The sequence below is a fragment of the Xenopus laevis genome, chromosome 1S (genome assembly GCF_017654675.1).
Source record: "Xenopus laevis strain J_2021 chromosome 1S, Xenopus_laevis_v10.1, whole genome shotgun sequence".
NCBI classification, from domain to species: domain Eukaryota; kingdom Metazoa; phylum Chordata; class Amphibia; order Anura; family Pipidae; genus Xenopus; species Xenopus laevis.
This window is the reverse complement of record NC_054372.1, coordinates 63,358,265-63,377,328: the sequence shown is the minus strand read 5'-3', so window position 1 is coordinate 63,377,328 and position 19,064 is coordinate 63,358,265. Positions and strand designations below refer to the sequence as shown.

Genomic DNA, 19,064 nt, shown 5'->3' with positions numbered 1-19,064 from the left:
ATTTGTGGGCGTACAGATGATACAAAGGCAGGATGGTACAAGTAGTTCTGGTTAGTGGGTAACACTCTAACTATTGTATTATATTTTTTTGCAATTCCGATTTGGGTGTCGGGTGCTGTTTTATGTATTTTTTCTGGATCTTCTATTCTGACTTCCAAACCATTAAATATTTGCCAGAGAATATATGTCACCATAATACAATTTAAATTCTAAGATGGAAACTGCAGAAAATATAAATTTAAAGTTATCCTCTGATATGTTGATATTGAACATACTCTGATCTTGAAAAAAAATGAGCCAGTTACTGCACAAGTATATTGATGGATATAAAAGAGAGCAGCAGCCTTAAAGCAGATATATTTATTGTCTTTAAATCTTACAGTTGATGTATGAAGCCATACAATGCATTGCTAAATATTGCTATATATTTTAGCTCATGATTCGCATGGTGATTCCACTGAAGATTTGATGACCACGATCGGATGGTGAAATGCTGCAAACTCACTGTGAGATCTGCAGGATGGTGCGAATGCTGAGGGAAGAGATAAGAGATGGCTTATTATAAATACCATAAATAGTTATATGCTAGTCATGTAATGCATTTTAGATCATTTCAAATAATTATCAATTACAAAGAGACCTTTGCAGTATTAATACATGTACTGTGTATAATTTATTCTACATTGTATACTAGCACCATCTCACACCTGGTGTAACCAATTGAAGTCAATGGGATAAAATTAAAGATTTCCAAGAATGAGGAGAGCACTCATAAATAGCAATTTATGCTGTGATGTGTTTATTCAGGCTACTACACGACATGTTTCGGATCCATGTTGATCCTTTATCAATGGGATAAAATTATGGCACAGAAATCCAGGTTTTCAGAGAACATATGTGACCTTTTAAATTCCTTTTAACAGCTTGCCAATTTTATTGATTTTTCTTATATACAAGCTTTGTTATTGTAGTATGACACAAGTTAAATTTGAAAATGTTAACATTTTCAGTTCATTGCTTTCAGATTGCTGACCAGAAATGAGGAATCTTTTCAGTTGCTTTACACTTTTTTTCCCAAAACCAAAATTAAAATTTAAACTTTAATGTTTGTGTTTCAGTCTGGCAGCTAAGTGATCCAGGTGCAGATTGTGAACTGTTACAATTTGCTACATTAGTTGATACATTTCTCATCTGTGGGATATTATCAACTATTGTACCAATTCTAACAGCTTCTGAGCAGGGCCAAAGCTAGAGTCGGCGACCCTGCACCCCCACCCCAGAGCTGCTTTAGAAAGACATAAGAAGATGAAATATGAAACTCTAAACTTCAATATTATAAAAACAGTCACAAATAGAAAATAGAAGCTAATTGAAAAAAAAGTCTTTATTTTTGGTGAACTATCTAAAAACAACTGAACTAAAAAAAAGTGTTGGAAGGTGAACAACCCCTTTAATAACCTACCTGTCACCTTTGCGCAGGAGATCAAACCCTTCATTGATTTTATCCAGGGTTGACCTGTGAGTTATCAGCCCATCAAGGTTAAACTTCTTTGCCATGAAATCAGCGACCAGTTTTGGTACATCGTCTCTGCTCTTCCAGCCTGAAATAGTAGCAGTTCATTTAACTTTATAAATCATCCCTTGTTAATGCTTTACAGTAAATATTGTAAGAAAATTTATTTTGAAGCCAGAACTTCACATAAAATACAGAAAATTTAAAAATGCAAGATTGATTTAATGTGCTACAAAAGGGGGTTATTTATGAAACTCTGAATTTATCTCAGTATTTCTTAGATAAAAATCCGAGCAACTCCAAATTCCCGAATGGACCTTATTTATGATTCAAAAAAAAAAAAAAATAGGTTTGTGTAAAAACCCGAAAACTTCAGACCTTTGCTGAAAAGTTTTCAGACTTTTCGGCAAAAACCACAAATTTTCTGGAGATAACGCACTTTTCGGGCAGAAATCATTGGATATCAGTACTGACAGCAATGCAGACTCTGGGACCTTCCCCATTGACTAATACAGGACCCCGAGATCTTTGAGATGCTTGGTTTTCAGATTCAGAGTTTTGATACCATCGAACTTTAATAACTTCCCTAAAAATTCTGATTTTTTTTAAGGTCCAAAAAATCAGAATTTTTTCGGATTCCGGGTATTCGGAGCTTAATCAATAACCCCCTTAATTAGCATACATATTTCACATCTCTTCCTGAGAATTCTGTACAACTTAGGTTAAAAATTCCTACTCTAGTTGCCACCTTCCTTTCAGAATTATATTCATTCAGTATCATGCATATACTGCACTGACATCCTGTGGTGTAAAGTGAATCCTACAGATGTTAATCATTTGAAACCCAAAGAACACACAGTATTGTATATTATACTATAATATTATATATTCTGCAGCTCTCTACAACAGACAAACGTACAGATTACATATGTTCAGTGGATTGCTAGTGCTTTTAAGGACTCAGTACTGATAAGTAATTATAAGTATGATAGAAAGTTAAACGGCATACTGTATGTGTAACACTAGCTTAAATATCTATTTTATATCTAATGTAAAAATATTCGCATGGACTGTAAAACTGAAATCCCTTACCTCCAAACAAAGCTCCTTTTAATGTTCGTCCTGTAAGCATCTCCATTGGATCCACTGATACCCTGGCGGATGCAGGAGCTAAACCAACAATGACTGATGTCCCACAACCAAAATGGGTAGCCAGAAGAGCTGATTCCTGGGAAGCATGCACACAGTGACATGTATTAGGCAATGTGTCTTCAGCTATAGTTTATAAGCCTTATTTTCAGTTTCAATGAATTTGCTCATCTCCTAGCAATGGGCAAACCTGCCTATGGACAGTAGTCTATAGCAGACCATCAATGAATAGCTTAGGTGAGACAGCTGCATGGTAAACAATTAAAAACATTTTTTATTGGTTGCCATGTGGAGTATCACACTATCAAAGTTGACTAGTGTTAATGAATGAGCCCCATATGATACTCTATTTAGTATTTATTAGACACAATATTTTGATGGCGAACTGGCGAACTGGGCTCCATTGTCAATACAACACCCTAGTGGTCATTTACAATGCTAGACGCAGTGTGCAAAAAAAGGGGGGAACAAACAGCCATTTTGGAGTGCAGAGGACTGTGGCAAACCTCATGGATTGACTGCTATCTGCACTAGGCAGCACTTTATCTAAGAGAGGCAGGCGGGTGGAATGTAGACATAATGTAACAGTGTCATTTACATGTGCTAGAGACCTGCATTGTGCTGGGTATCTGCAGGAACCCATGGAATACCCGCAAAGTGCTTTTTAGGCAGAAAGTCCATGATTCTCTCATCGTGGGGGTGGTGTGCAGGTACCAGTGTAAAACTTGGCTGTGATCCCCACCCACTTCTTAAAAAAAAGGTATTTTTCCCCCCTTACCCTCCTCAGGAGTAACATCACTTCAAGTTTTTGTGGTTCCCCATTTGTAGGGTTAGGAAGCAGGTCTGGGTAGGGGGAATAGTAGTGCTGGGTGTGGGTCGTGTTACTGGTCCAGGTCAAGAACAGACCCTTACACTACCAAGTTAAGAAGAATTGCTCATAGACTTTAATGTATAGTAAAAAATCGTTGTGCGATTTGAAAAATGTTGTGCTAAAAAATGCCCATAGACTTTGATTCATTTATTGACTTTTTTTGCCTTTTTCATGAATTTTTGGCAAAGCCATCATTAAAGCCTATCATTAAGCAAGAGGTACAGCCAGCATCAGGGCTGCTGAACCCCCTGATGTTGCTGTCGCACCGTGTGTTATTATTATTATTGATCTGGCCTGGTACTTGCTGCAGAAAGTAGCAGTCTTGGGCCACTTCCTAGTGCTTCCTACTGGCCTCAGGTTCAGTAAATTACACCTACTGTGTTGTGTGAATATAATAAGGACCCTAGATCTCAGTGAAATCAGTATGATATATCAATACTATAATAAAGTAAAAGATGTAATATAGAGCAGGTATTTTAACCTTTCCTACAGAGTAAAGGGCAATAGGAAAATCTAAATAAAATGCAGGCAAACAACATAAATTAATATAGTGAAACTGTAAAAGAAAAAGTACTCTTTGTCAGTGAACATTTAAATGTGCATAAAAAGAGTCAGAAAGCATTTTCAGCTGCAACTTAGAAAGATGTGCCTCTGACAGGTACTACTATATGTACAAGGTTGCATTGCACCCATCAGGGCTACAATTTGTACCTTGCACCCTTTGTCAGTGAACATTTAAATGTGCATAAAAAGAGTCAGAAAGCATTTTCAGCTGCAACTTAGAAAGATGTGGCTTTGACAGGTACTACTATATGTACAAGGTTGCATTGCACCCATCAGGGCTACAATTTGTACCTTGCACCTAATACTGAATTCATTGCAAAGGGCACAGAACTGTGGAAAGATCCTAAAGTGTGCAACTTTGTATCTCCTTAAGGCTCCAAATCTTCTGCACATGGGATTGATAAATTAAGCCTTATAACTAAGTTATAAAGTTTTTTTTACATATTTCTCTTCATTGATCCCATTGGACCCATTTCTATTTTTGGTTCTAGGAAATTTAAATAATATATGTAGGCCAGGTAGTATTTTTCCCTATCCTAAAGACTGTTTTGTTAAAACATAACTTAAAGGGATACTGTCATGGGAAAACATGTTTTTTTCAAAACGCACCAGTTAATAGTGCTACTCCAGCAGACTTCTGCACTGAAATCCATTTCTCAAAAGAGCAAACAGATTTTTTTTATATTCAATTTTGAAATCTGACATGGGGCTAGACATTTTGTCAATTTCCCAACTGCCCCATGTCATGTGACTTGTGCCTGCACTTTAGGAGAGAAAGGCTTTCCTGGCAGGCTGCTGTTTTTCCTTCTCAATGTAACTGAATGTGTCTCAGTGAGATATGGGTTTTTACTATTGAGTGTTGTTCTTAGATCTACCAGACAGCTGCTATCTTGTGTTAGGGAGCTGTTATCTGGTTACCTTCCCATTGTTCTTTTGTTTGGCTGCTGAGGGGGGGGGGAAAGGGAGGGGGGTGATATCACTCCAACTTGCAGTACAGCAGTAAAGAGTGATTGAAGTTTATCAGAGCACAAGTCACAGGACTTGGGGTAGCTGGGAAATTGACAATATGTCTAGCCCCATGTCAGATTTCAAAATTGAATATAAAAAAATCTGTTTGCTCTTTTGAGAAATGGATTTCAGTGCAGAATTCTGCTGGATCAGCACTGTAAACTGATTGATTTTGAAAAATGTTTTTTTTCCCATGACAGTGTCCCTTTAATTAAGAGTTGTTACTAACCATGACTTTGGTGTTTCCGATGCACTCAAATGTATAGTCTAGTCCCCCATCAGACATCTTTGCCAGTACTTCATGGATAGGTTCCTTGTAATCATTTGGGTTGATGCAGTCAGTGGCTCCTAATTCCTTTGCTTTGGCAAACTTATCAGGGTTTGTATCAACTCCAATGATTTTAGCAGCACCTGCTACTTTACATCCAATAAGCACAGACAGACCGACACCACCCAGGCCAAACACAGCACATGAGGATCCTGGTTCAACCTGTTGGAGAAAAAAAAAATGAATATAGAGATATTGATTTTATTAAATGAGCACAATATATTTCATTGTGACCTTGAGGTATAAGTTTAGATCTTTTGCCACAAGATCTTTAATTCTCAGAAATATTGTTCCCACTTTTATCTTATTTTCTAGCTGAAAATAACCCTTGTTGGATATCCTGTAGTTCAGGTTATCTTGAACATCTCATCTAACTAAGAGTTTAGGGTGTTTGTATACATGTTCCAGTGAGTACACACAACCAGGGCCCCATCAGAAATCGTAGGGCCCCATTACGAAAAATTTTGTCCCCTCCCAGAAGTTTAAAAAAATGTTGGTGTCCAGGGCCCCACCACACAACAGGGACCACAAAGGGTTACCTTTAGGGGGGCCCTGCCATGTTGCACTTACTTCATTAGTGTGGCCCACCTGCTGTCAGTGAGCTGCCAACTACAGAAGGGAGGAGGGGAGCACAGGTGGCTGCATCTTCTTCCAATGACAGCATTTTCTTCCCTTATTGGTCACAGAATTTCAAGTCCTGGTAAAGCTGCATGGTGATTGGATGAGCTGGAGGAGAAGTTCAAACCTCAGCTATCCAATCCCTGAGCAGCTCTGGGACTTAAACTCAGTGACCAATAACGGGAAGTTATGGACAGAAGATACCTCCCCTTATGCTCACGCCCTGCCTTCCTGAAGTCAGCAGCTCTCAGAAAGCAGGGGGCCTGCTAATCAAGAAAGTGCGGCGTGGCTGCCCTGCACACACCAACTGTTTTATGAAGTAGTGTTGTGTCCATATTCTGGTAGACGTTTATTGATGATGAACTTCAATTCAACCAATGTACTTGAAAATATATAATTAGTTAACCATTAGGTGATACCAATCAACAAAGTCCCTCACCTTAGCAGTGTTCACAGCAGAGCCATAACCAGTGGAAAATCCACAACCAATCAAACACACTTTTTCGAGAGGAGCATTGTCATCAATCTTAGCCACACATATTTCATCCAATACAGTGTATTCAGTAAAGGTGCTGGTGCTTAGGAAATTGTAAACTGGCTTCCCCTTGCATGTAAATCTACTGGTTCTGTCCAACAAGAGTCCAATGTATGGTCCAATACTGTATGAGACATATACAAATGCACTTTTAATATATGAAGAAATCAATTCAGGCTTTTCATTTTCCAGTGAAGTTGTGAACAACCAATGAGATACTCTAAAGAAGACTGCTTTCAACACTCATTCAATCAAGTTAACTGTTAAATTGTTTTGTAGTTTTCATTATATAATGTGTATGCATATATATATATATATATATATATATATATATATATATATATATATATATATATTGATTTTATAACTTGTATTAAAAAAAAGTTGATTGTTATATTAACCCTTTACATCTGATCCGAATCACCAATTCACCAATTAATTATTGTAGTTGATTTATCTATTGTTTAACATAGACATTTAAGTACTTATAGGTTCAGTATACATTCAGTATTAGTAAGAAGAGTAAATCACATACTCATGTTTGTCACATAGGTTGCTCCTCGAATTAGTGCAGCATCTGCATTCTCCACATTGGGGAACAAAAAGTGGGATAACTTTGTCTCCTAGAATTAGAAAACACAATGTTTTATTTGTATTTATTTATTTCTGTTAAAACTCAACACATCAATATATGGACATCAGTCCATTTGGATTTCAATGTTCCCCAGGATGCAGAATTTATAATCTCTGTAGGGATATTTCTAGTACTTGTTATTGTTTAGGTGGAATTTTTTGACTGGCACCCTGGTCAGTTATGCTCAGCTAATAATACATATATTCAAATTTAAAGATATATTTCATTTTCATTAAAGAAAGTAAAAATGGGATTTTATTTTTATGCCTTTACATGCCCTTTAATGAATTTTGTTACAATAGCACCACCTGCTGGTCAATATCCAACCAGTCTGACCACCAAGTAGTCAATGAAGTTGTCAGGAAAGAGAAAGGGGGCTGCTCTGATGTTCTTCTGGTTAGGAAACATGTGAGAAAGATTTTTATTTTTTCCTAATCAAATGAGCATCAGAGCAGCCCTCCTTCTTTTTCCTGACAACTTCCTACTTAATAATAAAAAAATAAATAACTAATGAATGTAAAATAACACATGTGCTTAGAATAGCAATCTTATCAATATTACATTCATTTATTTTAAAGGTTTACTTATCCTTTAAGTGAAACAGCAGTATTTAGTAAAAGGGGTGGTTCACCTTCAAACAACTAGTTGTTTTCAGATAGATCACCAGAAATACAGACTTTTTCCATTTACTTTCTATTTTTTATGTGTCACCGTTTTTCTAATATTTAAGCTTAAAGTGTCATTTTTTACCGTCTAAAGCAGCTTTGGGAGGGGGGGTCGCCGACCCTGCAAACTGTTCGAAATTGATTCATTTAGTTGATGCATTGTCACTGCTGACCAGAATATCTGGGTTTCATTAAAGGTGGTTGTTAGAATTGATACAATAGTTGCTAATACCCCAGAGATGCTGCTGAGAAATGTATCAACTAAATGTTGCAAAGTTGTAACGTTTTAGAGTCTGCATCTGAATTACTGAGCTGCCAGATTGAAACACCAACTTTAAACTTAGATTTTGGAAAAACGGTAAAAAATAAATAATGGAAAGTAGTTTGAAAAAAGCCTTTATTTTGGGGAACAATCTGAAAACAACTGAACTGAAAAAAGGGTTTGGAAGGTGAACAACTCCTTTTATTGCCAGTCTATGGGAAAAATTTGTTATAAATCATTATTATGTTGAACAGTTTTAGGAAGTGAAAATCAGGCTAAAGAAGAAAGGTGGAACATATAAGGGGCTCTAAAGCAATGAATTGATGTAGACGTACTTAGATTCTGATCACTTTTGAAATTGACATTCATTTTATATTTTTAGTGGTTTCTAAATAGATAACTTTGACTGGCAATACCAGACTTTCAGCTCAGCAGCTTTTTTTCAAGGTGTCACCACTTGTGTCACCACTTTCTGTGCATATCCTTTATAGTCAGCTAATCCTAGAGTTGCTGAATATCAGAGAGATATCAAGCTAAAAGCAGCAGCAGACTAAAACTGTGAATGTTTCAGAAACCACTAAAAATATAAAATGAATGGAAACTGCAAAAGTGCTCTATAGCTCACTCTTATTTTCAATCATTTAATTCTTTTGCATTCCGTTACCTACTGTAAAACTATATTGGCTTGGTAATGCCCTTATAAATAACGTTCTTAAACATTGCAGGGTTTACGAATCCAAAGTCAGGTAAACATCAAGGGGGTCATTTTCAATAAATATCAATACTCCAATCTGTTAAAAAAACATTTATAATCACAGACATGTATTTGAGTGTATGTTTGCAGCCATTGTTCAATAGCTCTCACCTGGTTTTAAATTTTTGACTCCTTCTCCTACACTTTCCACTATACCAGCACCTTCATGCCCCAGAATTGCTGGGAACTTCATGTCACTTATTGCTCCACTTAGAACATGGTCATCTGAGCGACAAATGCCGGTTGCCACAATCTGCATTACAAAGGAACATGTTACCCAGATGTACATATCCTGTCACTCATAGGGGCAGATTTACTAAAGGGCGAAGTGGGTGTCGCTAGTGAAAATTTGGCAGAAATCCAATCCGTAGGGACATCACCAATTCACTAACAGCGAAGATCACTAGCGACTTTTCCCTAGGCATAAACAAAAGTTTGCCAGTGTTCAGCACCCAGGACGCAACTTCATTAGTTAGTTTGTGAATTAGCTTAGTGGTAACGAATTTGCGCAAAGTGTGCGAATCGGTCGTTGCGACAATTCGCCTAGTAAATCTGCCCCATAAATTGCCAAGAATTTCCTTACATTTCAAGTTTGGGTGACTTCGGAAAACAAAGGGCCGGGTATGTTTTACATTTGACAATTTACATTATTCAATAGGAAAGCATTTCAAGGAAATTTGTCATCCGCAGTATTGCAAATTTAAAAAAAGGTGACAAATCTCCCTTTGAACCATTACCCTAATGTCATACTTGGTGGATCTCCACTGGCAGAGATATACCCCTACCACCCAAACAGCACTGACATAGACTGGGCCAGATTGGTGTTTTATGCTGATGGAGAAAAAGATTCATTTGGCAAATGTCCCAAGTGTTTTCTGCTTTGTTGGAACTAGGGATGCACCGAATCCAGGATTTGGTTCGGCATTCGGCCAGGATTCAACCTTTTTCAGCAGGATTCGGATTCGGCCGAATCCTTCTGCCCGGCCGAACCGAATCCGTATCCTAATTTGCATATGCGTGACTTTTTGTCAGAAAATAAGGAAGTTAAAAATGTTTTCCCCTTCCCACCCCTAATTTGCATATGCAAATTAAGGTTCGGATTCAGTTCCGTATTCGGAGAATCTTTCACAAAGGATTCGGGAGCTTGACCGAATCCAAAATAGTGGATTTGGTGCATCCCTAGTTGGAACCTATTGACAACCTTAAGAATGAATAGGAAAGAGACGAATTATGATAAATATGAATTTCTTAATAAATAAAACTAATAGCAATAACAATCTAGCCTTATGATTCATCTAGTTGGCAGATGTTGCTCAATGAACAAATCAGAAAGCATTTCAAAATTTAGTCGAGGTGGAGGCTGATTAAAAAGTCAAATAATTGAAAAAAACCCCCACAAACTACCAAATAAAAAAGAACACCAGTGAAAATACTTACAAAAATACTTATACTACCAAAAGCTCATTATAGGTATGAAACTATAAAAAACTATTTTGTTTAAGGATAACTCTAATGTAATTTTGGCAGTAAAAATAACAAGCTAATCTACACTGTGTGCGTGTGTTAGGTGAAATTTATTTACATTCTTTTATATTTGCCAGCACCCTCCCCTCTCTGCATGTGTGGCATGGAACCAGCAATTTCCCTTATATAGAAGTGATATCCCTCAAAAGTAAACTTCCTTCTTTGTTTCCTGTAGGTACTTCTGATTGAAAAGAGCCAGCACCCAGCTACTTGTTTTGAAGATTCCTACAGGTGTATCTAATTGCCATATTCAACCCATCGCATATTTCAAATTTTAATTATTAATTTGATTTTCATATGATATTTCTTTAAGATCGGTCTCAGCAGGTCTCTATTGAAACAGAAATGTCAGTTAAATAAATTACCAGGTTTGCAAGAAATGTGAGTGCAGTTTTAAATGATGTTATATAATGTTCTTGATTCTGGCACCCAGGCAATTAGCTTATACAAATGCAGTCCAAACTGCACGCAGATATCTATAGAAATAAGCAATAATAAGCAATCAGTTGTGATATTTTTTGTCTAATCTTTACCTTTACACGAACTTCATGAGCCTTTGGTGGAGCAACTTCAATGTCCTCGATGGTGAGGGGTTGCTTGGGCCCCCAGGCTATAGCTGCCTTACAGTTAATAACCTGTAAAAAGCAAAATATATACATTATGGGGGTTATTTAACAAGGTCCGACTATCCGAACCTCAAATAATTCATAGTTTTCGGAGCAAAAACATTTTTTAAACATTTATTAAAGTCCGATGTTCTAAAAACTCTGAATCCGAAACCCCGGCATCTAAAGGCTCTCGAGGTCCTGTATAAGTCAATGGGGAAGGTTCCAGTGTCTGCGCTGATGTCTGCACTGATATCCAATGATTTTGGGGTTTCTGCGCAAAAAACGCAGAAAACTAGTTTTTGTGGAAAACTCTGAACAATTCAGACTTTCCGGGGAAAGCTCCAAAGTTTGCCCGACCCTATTTTTTCGGGCTTTTTTCTTCATATTGCAAAAGTGTTTAGAGTTCTAATATTTTACCCCAAGTTGTACAAATTGGTTGATATACTTATTAAAGAAATAAAAGATTTAATCTAAATGTAAGTATTTTCCAAGCTGGCACACCTGGTTGGATCTTTGTCTTTTGCACCTCAGTTTTAAAACAGTGCTACATATTCTCAACTGGATCGAGATCAGGGTTTTGACTGGGCCATTGTAAAATTCTTGAACCTAGCCATTGTTGCTTTGGTCTTGTGTTTGGAATCACTGTCCTGCTGAAAGAAACAGTCTTGTGTGACACTAGTCTAAGCCCAAAGGCAGCGATTGTTTCTTTTCAGATCAAGCTTTACCTTGAAGGTCAAACCATCAGGGTCCCACTATGCTCATGACCTGGGAGTTTCCTGTAATATGGATCTCCACACCATAAGTCTACTAAAAAAAAGTATTTAAACATTAACTAAACCCAATAGAATTATTTTGCCTCCAATAAGGATTAATTATATCCTAGTTGTAAACAAGTACAAGGTACTGTTTTATTACTATAGAGAAAAAGGAAATCATTTTGAAAAATGTCAGTTATTTGATTAAAATGGCCTTCCTGTATTTCAGAGCTTTTTGGATAATGGGTTTCCGGATAACGGACCCCATACCTGTATTAGAAAAATATTAGTGTAGCAGTCACTCAAACAATATCTTGGAGGCAAATAGATATTCACCTGAAACTTTGCATATTTGACTTCAAGCTGGGCTTTCAGGTGAGGAGAGCCTATTCTCCCCCTCTAACTGGCATCCTGAGCTGCCCTGCCACTGCCTAATATCTCCCAGGGGAGGCAATCCCATTGCTTGGTTTCCACTTCCCTAGAGTGTAAATAGGCACATGGGTTGCCCTAAAATAACATCCACAATTTTAATTAATTTTGTTATGTGCACCAAGATGGAAAAGATTGCAATATAAATAGTCTCCCCAGAGCCAATATCTTTTTCAAGCTGAGGCAAATATTTGCTCACTACAAGCTCCGAGAGAAGCTAAGATATGTTTTATATTTGCATTAAATAACGTGCCTTCCCTCTGTGGATTTATTTACTGAACAGAGGACAAAGTTGTCATTTTCAGTGTTTAGCTAATAATTAGCTGTGTATGATGCAGGAAATGGATCATTCAGATAGGAAGGTAAGTTAGCCGCATTTATCTCAAGTTAAGGCATCAATATTGATATTTATAAAGCTTCAGATGATGAGTTTGCATTTAGAGACACTGAATGTTTATTTACTAGGATGTTAGGGGTTATTTACAACCACTAAAACTGTGTGCAAAGTGCAAAAAACTGGTGCCTGTCTTTGCACTTTGTTCTGTTGTAGAATTGCCTAGGTTTTTGAGCAGTTCTGAATAAAGCTAGGCAGCCATAAGAGTGGGTGCATGTAGGTCCCTACCCATCCTCTCAATTGTATGGCACTCAGACATGCAAGTCAGGGAATGGCAGAGATTGCAACGGTGGGGCCCAGTCTTTAATGCCTGCCCTACGGATAGGCCTGGCTTGTGCCCCACTACAGATCATGTTATCCACCCTGAGGTGCAAATTGCACTCAAACTGGGGAAGAATTACTTGCTGAATGAGCACCTGCTCTGGACGTTTTTCCTTGGTCTGTCATAAATTAGCATTGAAGCCTCACTAGTGTTGATGCACACATTGTGGCTACATATTTATATGTTTTACACAACAAACATATACATATATATATATATATATATATATATATATATATATATATATATATATATATATATATATATATATATATATATATGTAATGTCCAGTTGGGTCTCAGCACACCATTCAGGAAAAAGTTAATCCAACCCAGGTGCTATCCAAACGTGCTTTCATACAAGAATGTGGATAAATGGATGCACACCGGGATTTTTTAAAAAAGGTTAAAACTCGCTTTTATTTAAATACTTAAAACATGGTCAGGTCAACGTTTCGGTCTCCATCTTAGACCTTTGTCAAGACCCAAATGGTTGGTTAAAAAAGAACACATATATAGATACATTAATCCCACCCACAAATGGTAACCCTGCCGCTGCTTACTTTAAATCAAAATATTTGGCCCTGTTATGTGTATACAGGCATTTTCAAACAACATTAGGTGCAGCCACGGGTAAACCAAACAAGAGGAATTGTAAATAAAAACAAAAATTGGACACATGGACCATACAGAAACTTGATACTTCAGGGCAAAATATAAAGTTAAGAAATCTTAAGCCAATATTCAACGTTACATTGTTCCAGTGATTGGTTATTCTACTACACCCAATGGAACTGCACACATCCGCTATCCGAATTCAATCAATATGTCTCATGTAACAAAAAGATTGTCACCGCTCATTCAAAAACATAAAAAGGAGCAGTGTTCATTTAACCCCGAGGGAGCCAGAGTGTTCAATTTTTTGATCCAAAACACTTCCCGTTGCAGTAGCATCTTAGATCTATTCCCACCTCTACTCAAGGGGGGAATGTGATAAATGGCTATATATTTGAAGGTGGGCAGCCTATGTCCCCTCTCAAGGAAGTGCTTGGCCACTGGTTTCTGTGTCTGTCCATCCCTAAAAGCCGTGCTAATCGCAGATCGGTGGCCATCCATTCGTAGCCTGAGGGTTTGATCCGTTTTTCCTACATAGGACAGCCCGCAAGGGCATGTTACTAAATAAATTATATGTGTGGTAGTGCATGTTATGTGGTGTCGGATCTGGAAGCGTTTGCCCGTGTGGGGATGTAAAAGGATGTGCCTGGAGTCATGTAGCGGCAGGACGTGCAGCTTGGGCAGCGGAAACATCCTAGTTTTAAATCTGCTAACCATGTTTTTTTGTTAGTAGTATAGCAATTCACTGGGTCAGTCTTAACCAGTAAATCGCGTAAGTTAGTTCCACGCTTATAGCTAATCATAGGCGGTTCAGGGAGTACATTAGCCAAGTCACTGTCTGCCCCGATAATATTCCAGTGCCTTTTGACCATATTCCCTAGATCCTTAGTACCCACATTGTATTTGGTGCTAAAGACTAGTTTTGGATTTTGTTTACATCTATCAGATGTGTCATTGCATTTTTTATGTGCCGTGTCCAGGGCCGTTCGTAAAACTTCATCAGGGTACCCTCTAACGCTAAATCTTACCCACATATCCTCAATCTGTTGCTCACACTGGTGGGGGTCGGAATTGTTCCTTAAGACCCGGCAAAACTGACTAACAGGTAAGGAGTTCTTCAGATGTCGCGGATGAAAGCTTTTATAGTGAAGGAGGGTATTTCTATCGGTTAATTTACGGAATAAAGTATAGGCAATATGGTCTCCATCAAGTATTAGTTCCACATCCAAGAATTGTATTCTTATTGGATGTACAGTAAACGTAAACTTCACTGGGCTCTCTCTAGTATTCAAATCAGTAACCATTGCCCTGAACTCCACCTCTGTGCCCCTCCAGACAATCACTAAATCATCAATGAAACGACGGAAAAAAATCAAATTATCGCCGTATTTGGGTACAATGTGATGCTGTTCATATTGATGCATAAAAAGATTAGCATATGCCGGCGCCATGGCCGCTCCCATCGCCGTCCCGAGTAGCTGTAAATAAAATGAATTTTCAAAACGAAAATAGTTTAGCAATAGAGCTAACTCTAATAATTCCAGAACAAAATCGATCGGTGGGCCTGCATATAACTCATATTCAAGTAAGGAACGTCTAACCGCCTCCAACCCTGCTTCATGCGGTATGACAGTATACAGACTGACCACATCCATGCTTGCTAGCATGATGGGTCCATCAATGGGCAATTTCAACTGTTTAATGCACTCCAACAGATGTGGGGTATCCTTAAGGTAAGTCGGGGTGTTACGAACCACCGGTTGCAATATTTTGTCAAGGTAAATCCCAATGGGGTGTAATAATGAACCCCGCCCCGAGACTATCGGGCGGCCAGGGGGACACGTCATACTCTTATGAACCTTGGGCAAAGAATACAATAAAGGGCAACTAGGATGGTCCTGTAACAAAAAATTATTCAAATGTGCATCAATAATGCCCTGTTGAAAAGCCAAATTTACCAATGTATCAACCTTTTTCTTAAATTGGGACACAGGGTCAGATTGCAGACATTTATAAACTTTAATATCGCTTAATTGATCTTTGATATCTTTGCTGTAGTCCTGATAATTCAGTATTACAATCCCTCCTCCCTTGTCCGCTGGGCGGATGACAATGTTGGTGTCAGCAGTCAAGGTTTTAATAGCCGCTCTTTCTGCTTTTGTTATATTGTCCCTTCTGTGGTCTTGGGGTGACCAAGCTGCCCCCTCCTTTTCAATGACTTGCTTAAACAGCTTTATAGCCGGATTAATCAAAGGGGGTGTGAAAGTACTTTTCAATCTCAATGTAGAAGATGGTAATTCTTTATCACTCACGGTTTTAAAGTAATCTTTTAGATTCACCATCCGGCAAAATTTAAAGCAGTCAACTTCCCATTCAAATTGGTTAAACTGACAAGTGGGCACAAAGGTTAACCCTTTGCGTAGCAAACTTGCTTCTGCTAAGGTCAGTGTGTGCTGGGAAAGATTGTAAATTGGTATGTCTAATCCTTCTTGCCCCTCCGTGTTGGGTACCTTTTACGGGACCCCGACCCGTAGGGGGACGGTCTGACACAGTCCGGGGTTGCTCTAAAAAAGGGGGGATAGGAGTAGTATCGGCAATAACACTCACCACCTGAGTACTCGTAAGACCCGACTCATCGCCCTCAGAATCCCCCGAGCTGGTGTCCACAGAATTTAACGGTTTCAGAAGTTTGCGTCTTGGAGCTCTCCTAAACCGTGGGTTAAATTGACTGGGGTGCCGCTCGCCGCTGAGCCAGCGGTAGACTCGATGGGTTGTATAGTCTTCATTAACACGGCGAAGTTTCTCACGTTTGAATCGCAGCAAGTCTTGTTTGTAGGATTCAATAGCGGCGCCGGTCTTACTAATCAGCTCCGGTGCAGCGTCTCCTTTGATTAGTGCAGCGTGCTCAACTTCAAACGCCTCCATTGTCTTGCGGAGCTTCGTTAACTCGCTCGATACCTCTTCAACCACAAGGATCATCAAATCAAATGAGCAGCGATTTAGGACGCCTATCCATTTCTTGCAAAAGTCAGGATTTGACCGTCCAATGGTTGGAGTGTTGTGAATGCGAAATCCTCGTGGGATCCGCTTCAGACTGTAATAATCTGAGAGGAATAGACCATGTAAGTCCAAATCGATCTCCTTTTTCTTATTTCTCTCCCACTCAGCTGCTATATCTTTAACATTCATTTTACAAGGTAAATCTGTGTGGCTGTGTTGCCATAATACTCGGTCCGCATCGGCTTCAGATATATGCCAGGTCTCTGCATAGTCCATTGCCAATAATGCTCGGTCCACATATTCCTCCATGTTGGAAGGAAAACAATCCGTTGATTTAGACAAAAAACAAACAAATTTGCTCAAAATGATAACACTGGGTGCTTGAGAAAAATACCTGCAAGGTATATAGATAAATGTAATGTCCAGTTGGGTCTCAGCACACCATTCAGGAAAAAGTTAATCCAACCCAGGTGCTATCCAAACGTGCTTTCATACAAGAATGTGGATAAATGGATGCACACCGGGATTTTTTAAAAAAGGTTAAAACTCGCTTTTATTTAAATACTTAAAACATATATATATATATACTGTATATATAGAACAATAGCATGCAAATGCTCTTACTCTTATCTCATATTTTTAATTATGCTTTTAGTATAGTGATGATGTCCCATTATTATCTACATCCATAAAAGCATTGTTAGTATTCTGTACCATGGAAAAATTGATTTATCAGAAAATATATATTGTTATATTTAAACATGTATTTCTTATGTAACCTTAACATTAAAAACTGAATGAAAAGCATGAAATAGGAGGGTGATTTAGACAAGCTGTTTGTTGACAGTGTCTTGAGATCTACTGATCACCAGTAAAGGTCTACTGGTAGATCCCGATCTCCCTTTTGGACACCCCTGCTTCAGTTATGGCACAAAAATATAATGAAATTTACTGGCATAAACAAGTGTTTCTTAACCCTTTTTTGGTATAATGAATCAGCTTTGCAACCTAAAAATTGGTGTACAACTATTTATGCATCTAATTATACATTTTTTTTAATAGGAAAAACTCAGTATTTTCAGGGAATCACATAGAGCCAGCCTAAACAGCACTGGGGGTCCATATTTGGGTACCGACTCATAAATTAAGAATCATTAACATAAGCATGCATGATACTGCATGAAAAAAAACAATCGAATGCTATGTAATTTCTACACTTCCAAGTTAGAACAAAACATAGAGATAGAAAAAAGGGAAATAGTATTGTACAAGGTAGCACATTGTAAAATTCAACACTCCAAAAACAATAAACAAAATAAAAATAATACCTTATTTCTCATTTTATATTTATCTTGACCCTATCTAGGGTACATTACTACAAATGAATAGTAATGAATGAATTATGACCAAATCCAAGAAGCAATTATGTTTGGACTGCATTTTGCATACCCACACACTCTAAATGAAATGATAAACCCAAGTATTAATATATTCTTATTTCCATACAAGTATGAATCTTAAAAAGTTAAACAAGTTGCAATTTCTTTTAAGCTGTGTCTTACACTACATAATTTCTTTTGTGATAACATAGGAGAAATAGCTTAATTCTGTATCTGAATTGACTGCAGCTTCCTTGAAAAAAAAGTTCTAATGTATAGCTGTGTATTCAGTAGAGAGTTAGCTGCTTACTTTCCCAGCAGTGGCCATCTCGATGTCTGTGCTTCCCAGCTAAAAGCTTGCTCTGCTCACCGTTACACTCTATCTATAGCTGTCACTAATGTAACCACCTACCAGCACCGCCCTGTATTATGTTCACTCCTCCTTGAAAATTCTTGCTGTAAATTTGCACGGGATTATATAGGAGCAGTAAACACCAACTGAATATACTATGTATGTATTGTGTATGTACAGTATTATGTAACCAGCCGGAATCTCATGCTCTAAGAAATGACCTCTATTCACTGCAATAAACAGAGCTCTGTGTTTTTATCAGATATTTGATCAGTGCAACAGGTCAGCACTGGTTTTTCTGCTTAAAATTAACCTTTAATATGGTGTTCACAGCACACTTCACATTTCTGTTGGTCTGCATTTTTAATGTTTATAGTGTTTAAATGGCCAGATTAGCTCATCACTACTTGCCAGCATATTCACCCTACCAGGTAGTCTGTCTGTGAATACTCTGCAGGTGCTGAAACGCTATATGCTTTAGACATTATTTTCTTTTTTTCAAAAATAATTTTTATTCAAACAAAATTTATAAAAGATCGCGCCATCTCCATGTTGATAATATGTCATATTTGCAATATTACATACATTTCCCCTTCATTGGGGCCATGGGAGCAATGTGATTTAAGATGTATATTCCTAACCATTATTTTCTTTTAGGGGCTGAGTTGTTAAAAGAGAAGTAAAGTTATAATAATTGGAGGGGGTGCCTAACATTTGGCACCCCCTGTGATAATAATCACTTCCCTGATACCTTGGTCCAGTGCTTTTGTTAGCTAAAACACAAC

The 19,064-nt window shown here is 37.9% G+C and overlaps 1 protein-coding gene across 1 annotated transcript; it reads right to left on the bottom strand.

Moving 5' to 3' along the window:
- Positions 1-345: 345 nt before the first annotated feature.
- Positions 346-18,333, bottom strand: LOC398377 (alcohol dehydrogenase 1). The gene is made up of 9 exons (XM_018243398.2): positions 18,238-18,333; positions 10,959-11,060; positions 9,013-9,154; positions 7,122-7,209; positions 6,491-6,710; positions 5,335-5,595; positions 2,606-2,741; positions 1,463-1,601; positions 346-532 (listed from the first exon to the last, which is right to left on the bottom strand). Exons 1-9 carry the CDS (start codon positions 18,253-18,255, stop codon positions 502-504), a joined length of 1,137 nt encoding a protein of 378 aa, XP_018098887.1. The 5' UTR covers positions 18,256-18,333; the 3' UTR covers positions 346-501.
- Positions 18,334-19,064: the final 731 nt, after the last annotated feature.

Excerpts from the sequence above, each read along its gene's own strand:
- LOC398377 (XM_018243398.2), bottom strand. Across the intron at positions 9,155-10,958 it reads CTCATGAAGTTCGTGTAAAG|ATTGTGGCAACCGGCATTTG; the intron begins GTAAAGATTAGA and ends TTTGTAATGCAG. Across the intron at positions 6,711-7,121 it reads AACCTATGTGACAAACATGA|TATTGGACCATACATTGGAC; the intron begins GTATGTGATTTA and ends TGTCTCATACAG.